Below are 17,116 nucleotides of genomic sequence, written 5' to 3' on the forward strand. Positions count from 1 at the left end.
GGACCTGGCAACTAGGGTTGCCAACTGCCAGATAGTAGCAGGAGATCTCCCGCTAATACAACTGATCTCCAGCCGATAGAGATCAGATCACCTGGAGAAAAATGGCCACTTTGGCAATTGAACTCTATGGCATTGAAGTCCCTCCCCTCCCTAAACCCCGCCCTCTTCAAACTCCACCCCCAAAATCTCCCGCCGGTGGTGAAGAGGGACTTGGCAACCCTACATGGCATCTTTCATCCTCATGATACAACCAAAAATCCAGATGTGGAAGCACATTGCGAGTAGTTATTAAAAACCCTTTTCACAAACCAATCAATAAGCAACCAAATAAATAGCAGCAGCTCAGTTAAATTACAACAGTATGAACAGGGAAGGCAAAATAACCAAACTCCATTAGCAAAACAGGGAAAGCGGTGGGGGAGAGACAAGCATAAAAATCAGCAACAGAATTAGCAAAAAAAAAAAAAACGGGGAAAATTAAAAATGTCTTTGCCATAATAGCTGCAGCATTTAAAGTCCAGATCCCACACTATGAATGTGGTATGTCCTGCATGTGGTTTGGGATTGAGGATTAGGGAATGGATTAAGACAGATGTAACATCATTAGAGCAGGGCGAATGATTTCAAAGCACCTTCACTACATTGTGTGTGTGTTAAGTGCTGTCAAGTCGCTTCCGACTCATGGCGACCCTATGAATCAATGTCCTCCAAAATATCCTATCTTGGACAGCCTTGCTCAGGTCTTGCAAATTGAGGGCTGTGGCTTCCTTTATTGAGTCAATCCATCTCTTGTTGGGTCTTCCTCTTTTCCTGCTGCCTTCAACTTTTACCTAGCATGACTGGTCTTTTCCAGCGACTCTTGTCTTCTCATAATGTGACCAAAATACGATAGCCTCAGTTTAGTCATTTTAGCTTCTAGGGTCTGTTGAGGCTTGATTTGATCTATAACTCACTGATTTGTTTAAAAAAAAGAAATTTTTGGCCGTCCACAATATCCGTAACTCTCTCCTCCAACATCACATTTCAAAAGAATCCACTTTCTTCCTATCAGCTTTCTTCAATGTCCAGCTTTCACACCCATACATAGTCACTACATTAGGTACAAACATATTTTTCTCTTTCCTGGAGCTTTGGGAAAAAACCGGTTCTGTTTCTAGTTTTGAGGCGGGGAAAAGCAGTTTGTGGAGAGCACCAACTGGCTAGTGCCTATAACGTCACCAAGGAAGCTCTTCCTAGGAACAGTTTTGCACCACTATTTTAAATGTATGGGGGGAATCAAGGCAAAAGATAAGCAGTCATACCCATGCCATTTAAAAAAAATTAGAGGTAGTCAATGCATGATACATGAGCATCAGGGTGATACTGATGGCTGAAGGCTGTGACTGCTAGAATGTACATCGATAATGCAAGCTGCGCCCTGATCTGGATGGCCCATGCTAGCCTGATCTCGTCAGATCTCAGAAGCTAAGCAGGGTTGGCCTTGGTTAGTATTTGGATGGGAGACCACCAAGGAAGACCAGGGTTGCTGTGCAGAGGAAGGCACTGGCAAACCACCTCTGTTAGTCTCTTGCCATGAAAACCCCAAAAAGGGGTCGCCATAAGTCGGCTGCGACTTGAAGGCACTTTACACACACACAATGCAAGCTGCAAAGCCTGGATTACACCACAAAAGAGTTCACTATGATTGCTCTTGAAACATTTTCTCTATTCTGCGTTTCATGCCAGTGTGGTGTAGTGGTTAAGAGTGGTGGTTTGGAGTAGTGGATTCTGATCTTCCACATGAGCAGCGGAGGCTAATCTGGTGAACTGGGTTTGTTTCCCCCACTCCTACCCATGAAGCCAACTGGGTGACCTTGGGCAAGTCACACCCTTTCAGCCCTACCCACCTCACAGGGTGTCCGTTGTGGGGAGGAGAAGGGAAGGGGATTGTAACCCGGTTTGAGTCTCCCTTAGGTGTTAGAGAAAGTCGGCATATAAAAACCAACTCTTCTGCTTCTGCTTCTTCATACCTGCGTTAAGGTATTACGGGGTGGAGGGTAGCGCTCACCTTCATCACCACAGTCCCTCTAATGACATGATCAATTGTTCCATAATCAAAATCATCCTTTGGCTCAAAGTGGAAGTATTCTTTGCTGGGAGAGATCGCTTTTAATAGCTTTAAGATGTTGTTGGAATAAAGGCTGGTGGCCTGGGTAGCCATGCGACTCGGCAAGTCTGTGTAGCCGATATGCACCACGCCCTGGAGGAGGAGGAAACAAGGGAAGAGAAGTAAAGAGACATAACATCTTTTACAGATATTATTTTGGAACCATGGAATGCATTCTGCGAGACACACAACAGTAAATAAGAGCCCGCGCGCAACTGCAGATGTGCTTACCAATCTTCGCTTTACAAGTCATGGGGTTACTTTTCTTTTATTTATTTCTTTTTTATAACTCTTTATTTTAAGTTTATTTTGTAATAACAACAACAAAATAGAAATGCAACAGTAAGTTAAACATCGCACAGTCGAGATATGTTTCAATACTCGGTTCCAATATATGTTCCAATATTATCCATCAGTACTTTTTACAGAAATTCTACCATTTGTTGTATTCACTTAAAGGTAAAGGTCCCCTGTGCAAACACCGGGTCATTCCTGACCCACGGGGTGACGTCACATCCCAATGTTTTCCAGGCAGACTTTGTTTCCAGGGTGGTTTGCCAGTTCCTTCCCCAGTCATCTTCCCTTTACCCCAGCAAGCTGGGTGCTCATTTGACTGACCTTGGAAGGACGGAAGGCTGAGTCAACCTTGAGCCGGCTGCCCGAAATTGACTTCCTTCGGGATCGAACTCAGGTCGTGAGCAGAGCTAAGACTGCAAAACTGCAGCTTGCCACTCTGCGCCACGGGGCTCTTGGTGTATTCACTTAGCAGAACTTAATAAATGCAAATTATACTATAGTTTTGTGGGGATTAGTTTACTTCGTGATGCCCCCTTTCCCATATATTTTGGAAAAGGCAGCCATCTATTTAAAAGGTTTGTAGAGTAAGATACGTTATTTATTACTTTGAGTTGTGAAGATACCTTATCTAAAATTAAAAGGTTCCGCACCTTCTCATACCACTGCCCAGTAGAAGGCATCTTTGCTTTTTTCCAGTACAAAGCAATCAGAAATTTTGCTGCCTGTTTTTTTGTTTTTTAAAGATGAACAGCTTGCTCCATGCTCAAGGAAGAAGGATTTACTTTTGACAGAAAGCCAGTGGGAGAACAAGCTGGGAGGCCATTCAGGGAACCAGCTCTAACACCATATGGTGCTTATTTTGAGAGTTAAGAAGCAAAAAAATGCATTTTAAAGTTTATTTGGGGGGGGACACCTCTTGGTCACTGGATGCTATCACGGTTACAGAGCATGCTTCTCAGATTAACGACACTCCAATTAACCCTGAAAAATAAGTGATCCTTTTAGATAACTTTGTTTGTTATGTTGATGTAAACAGAGACATTCGGAAAGGAAGGAAAGTGATAAATATTCCCTTTCCATCATTTCATATGGTAAAAAAAAGAAAAAAGATCTGCCCTAGGCTTTAAAAAATACTTTTATTTCATAAGGTTGTTTTCTGTGCTGCTTAGTTTCATTCCTGGTACTCTTCTTAGTCCACGTTCTGTTTCTAGAACAGAACAAAACTTGGTAACGTGTTGGGGAGGGGGAATAGATCTCCAGAACCTCAGGCAGATGACACAGGAACACTGCGCCCACCAACCAATGTTCTATAGAGGAAGGGTGGTTTGAAGATCTTGTACTTCGGACATTCATTTAATGTCTCACCTTGACAGATTCCATGGACTTTAGACCCTTCACGTGACACCACTATAATGAAGCCACAGTGACCCCTAGTGACTTCAGATAACATTGTTAAGGTCTGAGAAGTTGGAGAAGGGGAAAACAGAGGTCAGGACTTTCCTAGGAGGCAAGCTTCTCCACAAAAATGCATCCCGATGGGACTCTAGGGACACACTGAGCTTTCAAATGCAGACAAAAAGCAAAGATATGGGGGAAAGCTCTTTTAAAAACTGAGTGAAAGCATGTGCAACCCCTGGACAATGCTAAAGAAAATTTGATGAGACAGGAAGTGAAGTCATAAAGCATCACTCTGAGCTAGGGTTGCCAGGCCCAGGTGCCAGGAGAAGTGGTCAGTTTAGGGTTGCCAGGTCCCTCTTTCCCTTCTCACATACACTGCGCTTGGATAGTTTCAATTTCTTGTCAATAAAACTCTGGAGATTAATTTAAGAGTCACTATGGATCTCCACCATCTCCACTATGGCTCCACCATCAACCAAAAGGGAGACTGCAGCCAAGAAATCAGAAGGAGATTGAGGCTGGGAAGGGCAGCCATGAAGGAGCTAGAAAAGATTTTGAAATGTAAGGATGTGTCACTGGCCACCAAGACTAGATTAATTCATGCCATCGTATTCCCTATTACTATGTGTGGGTGTGAAAGCTGGACAGTGAAGAAAGTTGATAGGAAGAAAATAGATTCCTTTGAAATGTGGTGTTGGACGAGAGTGTTACAGATTCCGTGGACTGCCAAAAAAACAAATCATGCTAGGGAAAGTTGAGGGCAGCAGGAAAAGAGGAAGATTGACTCAATAAAGGAAGCCACCGCCTTCAATTTGCAAGATCTGAGCAAGGCTGTCAAAGATAGGACATTTTGGAGGACTTTCATTCATAGGGTCGCCATGAGTCGGAAGTGACTTGATGGCACTTAACACACACACACATGGATCTAGTTATTTTTTTTAAGCATGCTGCCACACTTATAAAAATCAGGACGCATAAAATGATTTTTTAAAATGGGATGTATTTGATTAATAATCTAATTTGTGGTCCCATTACTAGCTAGGGGAAAGATGCTCTGCTTCATTATACTACTGTTCTCTGGGTAGTACTGCAGGGCAGATGCACCTGGGTTTCAAGAGAATGTGGCCAGGTCTTTGTTATAGTCGCGGTTTGTTGATATCATATTTCATTCAATGATAAGTGCTATTTGTTTAGAAATTTCTGCACAAGCAGCCCTGTTATTAGTTTGCAAAGCTCGGGAAGGGAGCGACTTGCCACTTAGTGGCAGTAGGCAGCTAATTAAAGAGAGTAATTCAAAGGAGATGCCACATTTGGTATAGTGGCCACTAAAGAGACAACTACCCCCCCCCAAATCCCCCCTTGAATCATAGAGTTGGAAGGGACTACCAGGGTCATCTAGTCCAACCCCCTGCATAATGCAGAACATTCACAACTACCTTTCCCCCCCCAGTGACCTCTACTCCATGCCCAGAAGATGGCCAAGATGCCCTCCCTCTCATCATCCGCCTAAGGTCATAGAATTAGCATTGCTGACAGATGGCCATCTTGCCTCCAGGGAAGGAGAGTTTATCACCTCCCAAGGAAGCCTGTTCCACTGAGGAACCGCTCTAACTGTTAGAAAATTCTTCCTAATGTCTAGATGGAAACTCTTTTGATCTAATTTCAACTCGTTGGTTCCGGTCCGACCTTCTGGGACAACAGAAAACAACTCGGCACCCTCCTCTATGTGACAGGGGATGAATGAAGTGTGTGGATCTGATATCGAAGAGACACTAGGAAGGAGTTTAAAGCATTTCAGTGTTATTGAAAAATGAGAATCTAGCATTCTAGGTTAGAGGAGAGTCACGGGTGGAACAGCAGCAGATGGCTGGGATACAAAGGTTAAGGCTTTGTAAAAATATTAGTTGTAAAGGAAGAGCTGGGGGGAACCACTGCTAATTGAGAACAGAAGTGGAACTAGGGTGAGCAGGTGAAGAAACTAATGTTGGGATTGACCATGAATCACCAAATCACCAAATCTGGGAATTCTGTGACCTAGTTGAAAAAAGAACTATTTCAGCGCAAACACATTTGATAAATTAGGCTTTTAAAATCAAATTAATTTAATGTGTGCTCACAAAATAATGTATTTGATTTGTATGGCCATTTTGGTTTATGTTACTATTAATTGCTCAGTGTTCAGTGTTATGTATTTTTATTGTATCATATGTAATTCTGAATTCTTTTGAGTCGTAGGTATCTAATATCATCACAACAAAGAGCTTGATTATAACAGCACTACTTTTCGTGCTCGCCGCGTTTGTTTGTCTCAGTTTTTCGGAATACCACCACCATGCGGTTTGCCCACTTATACTTACTATCTGACAACTCCTCGCCTTTCTAGAGCCTTCTGTTTAGCTAGACTGAATGCTAACCCCTCTATGGTTATGCAGGGCAGGATTTTGAACATATCACACCCAGACAGGACCTGTCCTTGCTCTTCTGGCTCTATTGATTCATTAGCTCAAGCCCTCTTGGAATGCCGCTTCTATGAGGAACTCCGATCACGTTATATCTCTCCCCTTTTAACATATAAATCTAATGCCTCTGTGTCTGAAATAGTGTCTTTTTTATTAAGTGACAGGGATCCCAAGGCTTCATTGTCAGTGGCAAGAATTTATTTCAGTCCTTATATCCCTCAAATATTAGATTTATGCTGCTCAAGATCAATGGATGAAGGATCTTCTAAGGGATAAAGGAAAGGAATATCATCACAACTGCAATTTGTCCCAGAAAAAAAACCCCTAATTTAATCTCTGAAATTAAAAAGGTCTGGGGCTTTTCCAGGATCTGGGTGAGAGACCATTTGAGTACTTCAAGAACAACGATCTGGACATCTTGAACAAAAGAGAAAGACAGCACCCTTTATTCTGGAGTATCAAAATTACTACGGTAGTCTTTGTACAAACCTTGTGAATGTGAAGTTCTTCCGGATGGGTGGTTTCCACGTTGCCACCAGCCTCAGCAGCAAGATCGACAACTACCGAGCCATCCTTCATGGACTCCACCATATTTTTGGTTATCAGGATGGGAGCCTTTTTCCCTAGAGTACATTGCAAAAAGAACAGAAACCAAATACTGGATTTCTCATACTCTCGTCAGCTTTACATGACACGTACTGTTTTACAAAGCCCAAGAAGATGCAACACAAGCACAAGATTTGGGATGAATGATAACGGGGAAACAGGGATGTGCAGTGCTTCACTTCACTTAAAATAAAATTAAAAATCATATTTTCCATTTGCAACATTACTCTCTCCAAGAAGAGGAAGAGGAAGAGGAGGAGGAGGAGGAGGAAGAGGAAGAGGAGAAGAAGAGGAGGAGGAGGAAGAGAAGAAGAAGAGGAGGAAGAAGAGGAAGAGGAGGAAGAGGTTTTTATAGGCCAACTTTCTCTACCACTTAAGGGAGACTCAAACTGGCTTACAATCACCTTACCTTCCCCTCCCCACAACAGACACCCTGTGAGGTAGGTGGGGCTGAGTGTGATTTGCCCAAGGTCACCCAGATGGCTTCGTGCAGAGGAGTGGGGAAACAAATCCAGTTCACCAGATTAGCCTCTGCTGCTCATGGGAGGAGTGGGGAATCAAACCCGGTTCTCCAGATCAGAGTACACCGCTCCAAACCACCGCTTTTAGCCACTACACCACGCTCTTAACCACTACACCACCTTCCCTCCTCCTCTCCACAACAGACACCCTGTGAGGTAGGTGGGGCTGAGAGAACTGTGACTAGCCCAAGGTCACCCAGCTGGCTTCATGTGTAGGATCTCTATTGGCTGGAGATCAATTGTAATAGCAGGAGATCTCCAACTAGTACCTGAAGGCTGGCAACCCTAGTAGGCAGAGGATTCTTTCGCTGGGGATCAATAGCAGGGCGGTTTCTATTAACAAGGGAATGTACAGACTCCTAATTAGGATTGTATTCTTCTAAGAGTGTCTGCAATTCGTATAAAGTTGTACGGTACCTGGAATAAGGGCAGTGGTAATAACAATATCCACCTCTTTACACTGTTTGGCAAATAATGCCATTTCTGCCTCGATAAACTCCTTGGACATCTCCTTTGCATATCCCCCAACGCCTTCTCCTCCTTCAGCAATGTCGACTTCTAAAGGTTCTGCGCCAAGGGATTTAAACTGTTCCAAAGCTGGGGGCCTGCAAGCAAAATTCAGACAAAACTGGACGCTTTCCAGAACACAGCTAGCTGATGATACCAACAACACACATTTTGTACGCTACGATATATGTACGATAAAGTTTACTGTTTGCAGCCGATGGCCATTACAATCTGTCATATAAAACCAAGCCATGAATAATAACATTAAAACAGTCTGACCAAAAAATGCTAGTCATTAAGTACATTAATTTTTTTGGCTGCTAAGGCGAAGAGAGACACTCTATAGGAAACAACTGCCAGGAAAGAGTTTATTATACCCGACAGATCCACCTTCATAAGAAAGGAACATCTATAAACCATCTTCTCTCATTGGCCACTTTTGCATGGTAATTAGCAGCACATTCCAGGCTGAATTGCCCCGCATATTTTTTTTTTTAATTTTGCAAGCAGAACATTCTGGAAGTGACTATGAAGCCAGTGCATACCTGCTTCACATTACTAAAGAGCCCATTTAACGCAACCTTTGGTGTTTGCCTGGAAGAACCCCCCTCAAGGAACTATGCAAAACAACAGAGGCGCGTTAGCTATGCACATGTTAAGAACTATCCAAACTGGAACAAAGGAGCAGGCGAGTGGGTGTGTGTGGAATTTCTCCTTTTGCGTCGGGACTGTGAACAGGCATTTTTAAAGTCGCATTTTTAAAAAGAGCTTTGAGCGAGCATCAAAAATGACCATGCAAAAATGGCCACTAAGAACAACCTATAAGAAGCTCCTCAGGCAGAAAAAGTCCAACCATGCTAAACTACAGTGGCAGGAACCAGGATTGGCAGTACATGAAAAGAGGGAGGCACGTTTTGGGGGACACGTTTCTTTTGGCTCAGGTAGGCTTCCTCCTTTGCTGGAAGCCCAGATCTCGGCAAAAGATTGGCATGCACATTACAGCCAGGTATTTGGGGCTTCTTCCATCCTGAAGTATGAGGCATCAGGACAACGTACACTTTGTAATCGGTTACAGAGGGGTCGCTGAGTCAATCTCTTACAGCAATACACAAAAAGGAATCCAGGCAAATGGATTCATTGTGCTATACGTTTTGGGAGACTTCTGTCCTGTGGACTTCCTGCCGGTGCTTGAGGTCCCTAGGCCCAGCAAGGTCTGTGTAGGAATAAATCTGCTTGTCCAGAATGTGTTGGTGCACTTTGTAAGGTATTGCTGTGACCCAATTATCTGTAAGTCCAGTGAAGACATTAGGGAGGAGGTTGGATAAACTACAGCTCTTTATTTTGGCCAAAGTAATAGAGCCGGGCGCGCAGACTCCAAACCAAACAGAGTCGGGAGGCTGCCACGCCCAAGCAGGAGGCAAACAGTACGTTTTCTACTATGAAGGCGGTTACATTCCATTAAAAGATACTTTCTACCATTCAGTCTCTAGCAGCGTCATTGAGTATTAAAGATACAAAGTCATGCCCTTTCATTTGCGCAAGCGCGTCTAACCAGTGTTTCGCTACATCGGACAATGAAGCAATCTATAGAGTTCTTGTGTGCGCATGGATGGGAAAGGAGGGAGTCTGTCCTTGAGCAAGGCAGTTTAATCGGGCTGTGTGTGTGTGTGTCTGTGGGGTTTGTGCTTTCCATAATGGAATGTGTGTGTGTGTGTACTGCTTGTTACCAGACAGTGAGGTGAGTGTGTGTGCGCTGGGGGGGGGGGGTTCCATGCGCACAACAGTATCTGCAGGTAGTATGTTTAATTTTAAAGTATCCATCTGAAAGCACGTAAAAATAATATTTAATTGCATTTTTTTTGTTTTGTTAAAAGTTCTCGAGCAACGACCCTTCAACCGGGGAAAGGAATAAACTCTTGGGAGGATTCGAAAGGGGAGTATAAAAACCAAAGGAAAAGAGGAGGAGAAAGACAGACATATAAAATAACTGAGGTAAGGAGAAGTCAGGAAATCGGGTTATGAGTCCAGAGTAGCTATGCACAAAAAAAAATTGTGTTTATGGCTAAATATCATTCTTTATAGGTTGTGGATAACACTAAATGTCTTTGAAGGTGGTGTTTATGGGGGGGAATCTTATTTAGTCCAGATGGAGATGTAATTTGAACTTTTCCAAACAACTGGCAATGTTGTGAATGGTTTTGAGAAACCAGAATAGCTCTCCTTTTCCTGACCATGCTTTTAATGACTGCACAAAACCCAGAAATCAACAGGTGAAGCTTTTCTGATATGGAGATGGAAGGAAGGAGGCAGGGGAATGATATCTGTGTTCATCTCTGCCAGTAACGCAACTGTCAAAGACAACGTAAAAGCACCAGTCTATGTTTTTAAAAGTTGCAAGCAACCCCTACAAAACTGTGAAGACGTTTCATAACATAAACATCCTATTGTCAGGAATACAGATCTCTGGGAAAAAACCCTTTCGGGTATGAGACAATGGGAGTGCATCAACGTATTGATCGAATTAGGAAGGCAGATGGGGTAATAACTCAGGGACACGGGAAGACAGAGTGAGAGCTCAGCTATGGGAAGTGACTCAGCAGAGACAGGGGTTGATTATGCATGGTCGCTTTAACCTCCTTTATTCCCTGTTTCAGCCAGGATCAAATTTTTCAGTATGCACACTATCTCTTTCCTTGGAAGCTCAACCCTGTTTCAATGCAAAATGAACCCGGCTTTTCCCATTCCTCTTCTAGCCCGAATTAAACCATTGATCCTGACTCATTCTGGAATCACAGAGCGTGCATACTCCCTTAGGGGGAAACATAAAAGATTGGCTTCTCTCACAGCCAATCACGAAGCAGTGTGTAAAGAGGTGGGGATTCAAGTGCTTCCTGTTTCCTGCTACCTCGGAGCTCTTTCTGAGCAAAAGAAAGGCTCTTTAAAAACGAGGCTTGGATTTCTCCCCCCTTCTTTCAGATTGCTCCGTTTTTTGTGTTTTTGTTCTTAAAATGCTTTTTATGCAGTGGTTGGGTTGTGGGGAAAGGAAATCTTCTCTCAAGGTAAGCACTGCGAAGTAAGCCAATTACAGAGCAGCATTTAAAGGGGTGGGACTTGATTTGAGCTTGGGAGAGTGCTTTTCTGTATTCATGGCTCGATTAGCACACAGTTTCGTCCCTGATCATTCAAGCCAATACATACAGTTTCCCCCAACCCAGGTTACTTTAATATGCGATGAACCAAAGTCAAAGCAGGGAGATCCAACCCATGCATAAAAGGCCAAGAAGTTCAAGAGATTCGAGAAGATTTGTTAACAAGCACTTTCCCACATTACTCCTGCCTGACTCGGTTTGTGCTACGGAAAGTTACCATACCTGGTGTCAAATCCTCGGACTATGGCTCCCATCGATTTGGCTGCTCCAGCTGCAGCCAAGCCAGCTACACCACCTCCGATTATCAGGATCTAGAAGGAGAGGAAGAACAACAGCAGGAGCGGCACTGTTTAGGAGCCAAATTCACCACACCAACGAATAGGGAATTCACTGCCACAGGATGCGGTGGCGGCGGCCACGGGCCTCAACGGCTTTGAAAGAACATAACATAAGAACATAAGAAAGGCCCTGCTGGATCAGACCAAGGCCCATCAAGTCCAGCAGTCTGTTCACACAGGGGCCAACCAGGGGCCTCTAGGAAGCCACAAACAAGACGACTGCAGCAGCATTAACCTGCCTGTGCTCCATGGCACCTAATATAATAGGCATGCTCCTCTGTTCCTGGAGAGAATAGGAATGCAGCATGACTAGTATACTGACTCAATAAAGGAAGCCACAGCCTTCAATTTGCATGATCTGAGCAAGGCTGTCAAAGATAGGACATTTTGGAGGACTTTCATTCATAGGGTCGACATTAGGGCTGTCAATTCGGTTCGGTCCGAACTGAAAATCAACCGAATTTCCCCTGATTCGGTGATTTTCTGTTTGGACGGATCCGAACTCAAAACTGGCGGGCAACCGGGGGGGCCGAATTCAGCGAGTTCGGGAGTTCGCGAATAAATTCAGCAAATTCGGCCCCCCTTCAGGGGAGCCCGCTGAAAGGCGCGGGCTGCCCTTCAAACTGATCTGAGCCTCCCAGCTGGGAGGCGCAGGTCAGTTTAAAGGGCAGCCCGCCCCCCTTCAGCGGGCTCCGCTGGAGAGGCACGGGCTGCCCTTTAAACTGACCTGCGCCTCCCAGCTGGGAGGCTCAGATCAGTTTAAAGGGCAGCCCGAGCCTCTCCAGCGGAGCCCGCTGAAGGGGGGCGGGCTGCCCTTTAAACTCATCTGCGCCTCCCAGCTGGGAGGCTCAGATCAGTTTAAAGGGCCCCCGCGCGCCTTCAGGGAATCCCTCTGAAGGCGCGCTGGAGCCGAATTTTCCCCCGAACTCCGGATCCCCCCGAATTACCGGGGATCCGAAGCGGGGGAGTTCGGACTTCGGCACGTACCGAACCCACAAGGGTCAAATTCGGCCGAATCCGAACTGTACCGAATTATTTTTTTTTTGACAGCCCTAGTCGACATGAGTTGGAAGCGACTTGACGGCACTTAACACACACACATGACTAGTATCCATTTTAACTAATAGCCATGAATACCCCTTTCCTCCATGAACATGTCCACTCCCCTCTTCAAGCCTTCCAAGTTGGCAGCCATAACCACATCCTGGGGCAGGGAGTTCCACCATTTAACTATGTGTTGTGTGGAAAAATACTTCCTTTTATCTGTTTTGAATCTCTCACCCTCCAGCTTTAATAGATGACTTCACATTCTAGTATTATGGGAGAGGGAGAAAAACTTCTCCCTGTCCCCTCTCTCCAAACCATGCATAATTTTATACACCTCTATCATGTCTCCCCTCAGCCACCTTCTTTCCAAGCTAAACAGCCCTAAGCGTCGTAACCGCTCCCCATGGGACAGTTGCTCTAGTCCCCTAATCATTTTGGTTGCTCTTTTCGGCACCTTCTCAAGCTCTGTAATATCCTTTTTTAGGTGTGGGGACCAGAACTGTACACAGTATTCCAAGTGTGGTCTCACCATAGATTTGTACAAGGGCAGTATGATATCAGCAGTTTTATTCTCTATTCCTCGTCTAATTATGGCCAGCATGGAATTTGCCTTTTTTACAGCAGCTTACACCACAATGATTAGACAAACGCTGGGAGAATTAGGTGTTTGGAAGAGTAGCCATGGTGGCTAAATAGAATTTGTGGGTTCAGAGGCAGTGTGCTAGTAATACTAGTTGCTGGGGGCAACCCCCAAGGAAAAAGATAGCCTCTGTGCCCTGCTTGGAGTCCTTCTAGTAGCATTGGGTTGGCTTCTGTGGGAGAAGAGGGGGTTGGCTTAGAATGAGCTTCAATTTGATCCAGCAGGGCTCTTCTCAAGTCATATGTAACAAGAGGGCAGGGTCTCCCCTACGTTTATTTGTAGGGCTGCAGTACAACAAGTACAACTAGGTTTGCCAGGTCCCTCTTTGCCACTGGCGGGAGTACAACTGGTAGTACAACCTGAGTACAACTGGTAGTACAACTGCAGTGTAAGCGGCCATATATTTAGCCTTTTAACATGTTAACATTTGTAAAATAGTAAAACTAGTTCAGCGCAGAGGGAAACGATACGACTCTCAACAGCCGCTTCAACATTCATTCCAAGGGGAACCGTGATACGATACATACCTTTGCTGGAGGAACCTTTCCAGCGGCAGTAATCTGCCCAGTGAAAAACCTTCCAAAATGATTGGCTGCTAGGACTACAGCTTTGTACCTAGAAGAGGGGGGAGAGAGAAGAGAGAGAAAGCCGAAAGGTACATATTGGCTCATCATCATGTAGCGCGAATAAATTGCTACAAACATACGGAAAGCAATCAAAGGGAGAATTAATAGGCGACCCAAGAAAACAAACAACCGCTACATTGTAACTCCAGCAAATAAATGGACTAAGTGAAAAAATACATTCAGCTGTCATAACAATTTATATAAATGCTTATAACACGCTTTCAAGTGCCTAATAGAAGATTATTGGGTGGGGGTGGGAGGCAGACATACCAAGGGTGCAGCATAAGGTAGAGAATGAAATGTTTATTGTGGCCCCGCTAACATTGGCAGGTTTTAGGAACGGGGGTGAGCTTAGGGTGAAAGTCTTCCTTCTGGTTTGGTAAGCCTGACACGATGGGTCTGTTAAAATGGTCCCCTCTGCTTGCACCAGTAAAAGTTAACAAGAGTACCCTGTCCTCATGCAATGACTGAATAACAAGGTTGAAAAAAAAATAACAAACCAGGAATGATGACAACCACTCCCAGGGGACTTTCACACACGAAGAAGAGGAGGAGTTGGTTTTTATATGCCAACTTTATCTACCACTTAAGCGAGACTCAAACCAGCTGACAATCACCTTCCCTTCCCCACAACAGACAGAACCGGGTTTGATTCCCCACTCCTCCACATGAGCAGCGGAGGTTAATTTGGTGAACTGGATTGGTTTCCCCACTCCTACACATGAAGCCGCCCTGACCTGGATGGCCCAGGCTAGCCTGATCTCGTCAGATCTCAGAAGCTAAGCAGGGTCAGCCCTGGTTAGTATTTGGATGGGAGACCACCAAGGAATGCCAGGGTTGCTGTGCAGAGGAAGGCACTGGCAAACCACCTCTGTTAGTCTCTTGCCATGAAAACCCCAAAAGGGGTTGCCATACGTCAGCTGCGACTTGACGGCACTTTATAGACACACACACACACACACACAAAGCCAGCTTGGGCAAGTTACAGTTCTCTTAGAGCTCTCTCAGCCCACCTACCTCATAGGGTGTCTGCTGTGGGGAGGGGAAGGTGATTGTAAGCCAGTTTGAGTATTCCTTAAGTGGTAAAGGAAGCCGGCATATAAAAACCAACTCCTCGACCACCACCTCCTCTTCTTCCTCTTCTTCTTCTTGCTGTCACCTGCCGGGCCTTCTTTGCTTCTTCTTTGTAGATCAGACATCGCCTATTCCAACAAGCCTAACAAGTTTTTATTCTAGCACATGATTTCATGGGGTACAATCTACTTTGTCAGATGACTCTGAACTTGCTCCATCCCTGTTTTATCAAGGACCGTTCTAATTTTCTCATAATATTTGGGGGCATTGCTGGATTTGTAACAGCCCATAGGATGACAACTACAGTGGTGACAAGCTGAAAAGGTTTAGTGAAGATGTTCTGCCCTTTGGGCTTCAGTAAGCATGTAGAACCTTCAGGTCTTGGGAAAGGGCCATAGCTCAGTGGTAGAGCATCTGCTTGGCATGCAGAAGGTCCCAGGTTCAATCCCTGGCATCTCCAGTTAAAGGGGCTAGGGAAGTAGGTGATGTGAAAGACCTCTGCCTGAGACCCTGGAGAGCTGCTACCGGTCTGAGCGGACAACACTGACTTTGATGGACCAAGGGTCTGAGTCAGTATAAGGCAGCTTCATGTGTTTGACGGTCTTCTGTTGAGTCCACCCTCCAAAGTTCCATTTCCTCTAGGGGAATTGATCTCTGTAGCCTGGTGGTCAGTTGTAATTCCAGGACAACTCCGGACCCCTCTTTGAGGATGCTAATCTTATTTGTGATGAAGTACCAAATCGTAATTTCTATGATTCTAAGCTAAAAACAAACAAAAAAAATACAGAAAGGACTGAGTGCCCCTTTCCAGTTCTAGTAAAAAGATTACAAACATGCAAGACAGAAAATGGGGAGAGTGGGAAGAACATGAAAATCTTTCTCCTAATTTGATTTGAGGGATCAGGCCAGCATATCTAAGGCTGATTGGATCTGCTTGGCAGCCTTTATACTGGGTTTGTTCCAGTTCTTTGAACAGAGAACATGAAGTTTAAAAAAAAAATTTTTTTAAGTAACATGAGGGGAGGGAGAGGGATGCATTCTGGAAAGACGTTAAGGAAATCCACAGCCGTGGATGCTACCCAAATATTCCCAACATAAACATTCTTTTGAAAGCCAATGCAGTGTTTGCCTTATTTTTTTCACTTTACACAGAGTTTACATGATCACTAATTAGCAAGGGATTCCCCGTTGAGGAATAATTACAGCTGGGCCTGCATTTAATGTTGGAAGTGAAGGACTTTGGGCTGTCTCTGAACCTCAGACTCCAGAGGGGGACAAGTCTAGTGAGTCAGAGAGACAGAGGGGACGAGACACTGGTCATCCTTTCTCTACTGCTCTGAACTATCCCTTTAGGGTTGCCAGGTCCCTCTTTGCCACCGGCGGGAGGTTTTGGGGGCGGAGGCTGAGGAGGGCGGGGTTTGGGGAGGGGAGGGACTTCAATGCCATAGAGACCAATTGCTACGGTGGCCATTTTCTCCAGGTGAACTGAACAGTTGTAATAGCAGGAGATCTCCTGCTACTACCTGGAGGTTGGCAACCCTATATCCCTTTGATGTGTAGAGTGCTACTCTTAGGGAAAACTTCCTTCCTTCCTGCTTCTTCTTCACCTCCTCACACACACAGGCACCTCTTCTCCATCTTGCCACCATGAGGAAAGGACGCATGTCCTGGATCTCCCTCCATCCTAGTTAGTTAGAATAGATAGGCAACTATACTTTATCCTATCCAGGAATGGATTTCCTACAATAAATGCAGTATATTAGTTAAATAGACAAAAGGCTCCTGGCACACACAGAGGTTTGGATAAGCTTCTCTGTGCACAATAGCCTTTGTGCACTCTGCTAACCTAACAGGGATTTGGGCATAAGAAAAGCCCTCATTATCTGACATTTAACTCTGTCTACAAAATGTGACAAAGGGAACTTTGCCTCTCAAAAGCTCATGCCCCAAAAATCTCATTGGTTTCTAAGGTGCCACTGGATTCGAATCTAGCTGTTCTACAAAATCATGTTCACTGAAGCAGTTCAACTCATAGACAGCTAGGGAACTGCAAGGTGGCAACAGGAAAACATGGCTGGGTCCCTGCCAGTCGTGTGGTAATGTTACCATGACAACATTAGGGATGCTAAAAAGTACCGGGGCTCTCAAACAAGGACTCTGACAGCAAGGCCAAGTGCCTTCTTCCCAGTATCAGTGTGATGAAGAAGAAGAAGAAGACAGAAGAAGGAGAAGAAGACAGAAGTAGAATAAGTAGTAGAAGAAGACAGAAGTAGAAGGAGGAGGAGAAGGAGAAGAAGAAGAGTTAGTT

At 44.8% G+C, this 17,116-nt stretch overlaps 1 protein-coding gene across 1 annotated transcript in view; it reads right to left on the reverse strand.

The window, feature by feature from the left end:
• LOC130492119 (NAD(P) transhydrogenase, mitochondrial-like) overlaps nucleotides 1-17,116 on the reverse strand; it is a 65,162-nt gene that overhangs the window by 30,845 nt on the left and 17,201 nt on the right. Inside the window, exons 4-8 of the mRNA XM_056865909.1 lie at nucleotides 13,636-13,723; nucleotides 11,306-11,394; nucleotides 7,845-8,032; nucleotides 6,790-6,923; nucleotides 2,048-2,239 (exon numbers count right to left, since the gene is read on the reverse strand). Of these exons, the coding sequence (XP_056721887.1) occupies nucleotides 2,048-2,239; nucleotides 6,790-6,923; nucleotides 7,845-8,032; nucleotides 11,306-11,394; nucleotides 13,636-13,723 (691 nt within the window). The remainder of the gene's footprint in view (nucleotides 1-2,047; nucleotides 2,240-6,789; nucleotides 6,924-7,844; nucleotides 8,033-11,305; nucleotides 11,395-13,635; nucleotides 13,724-17,116) is intronic.

The sequence above is a fragment of the Euleptes europaea genome, chromosome 20 (genome assembly GCF_029931775.1).
Source record: "Euleptes europaea isolate rEulEur1 chromosome 20, rEulEur1.hap1, whole genome shotgun sequence".
In the NCBI taxonomy this organism is placed as follows: domain Eukaryota; kingdom Metazoa; phylum Chordata; class Lepidosauria; order Squamata; family Sphaerodactylidae; genus Euleptes; species Euleptes europaea.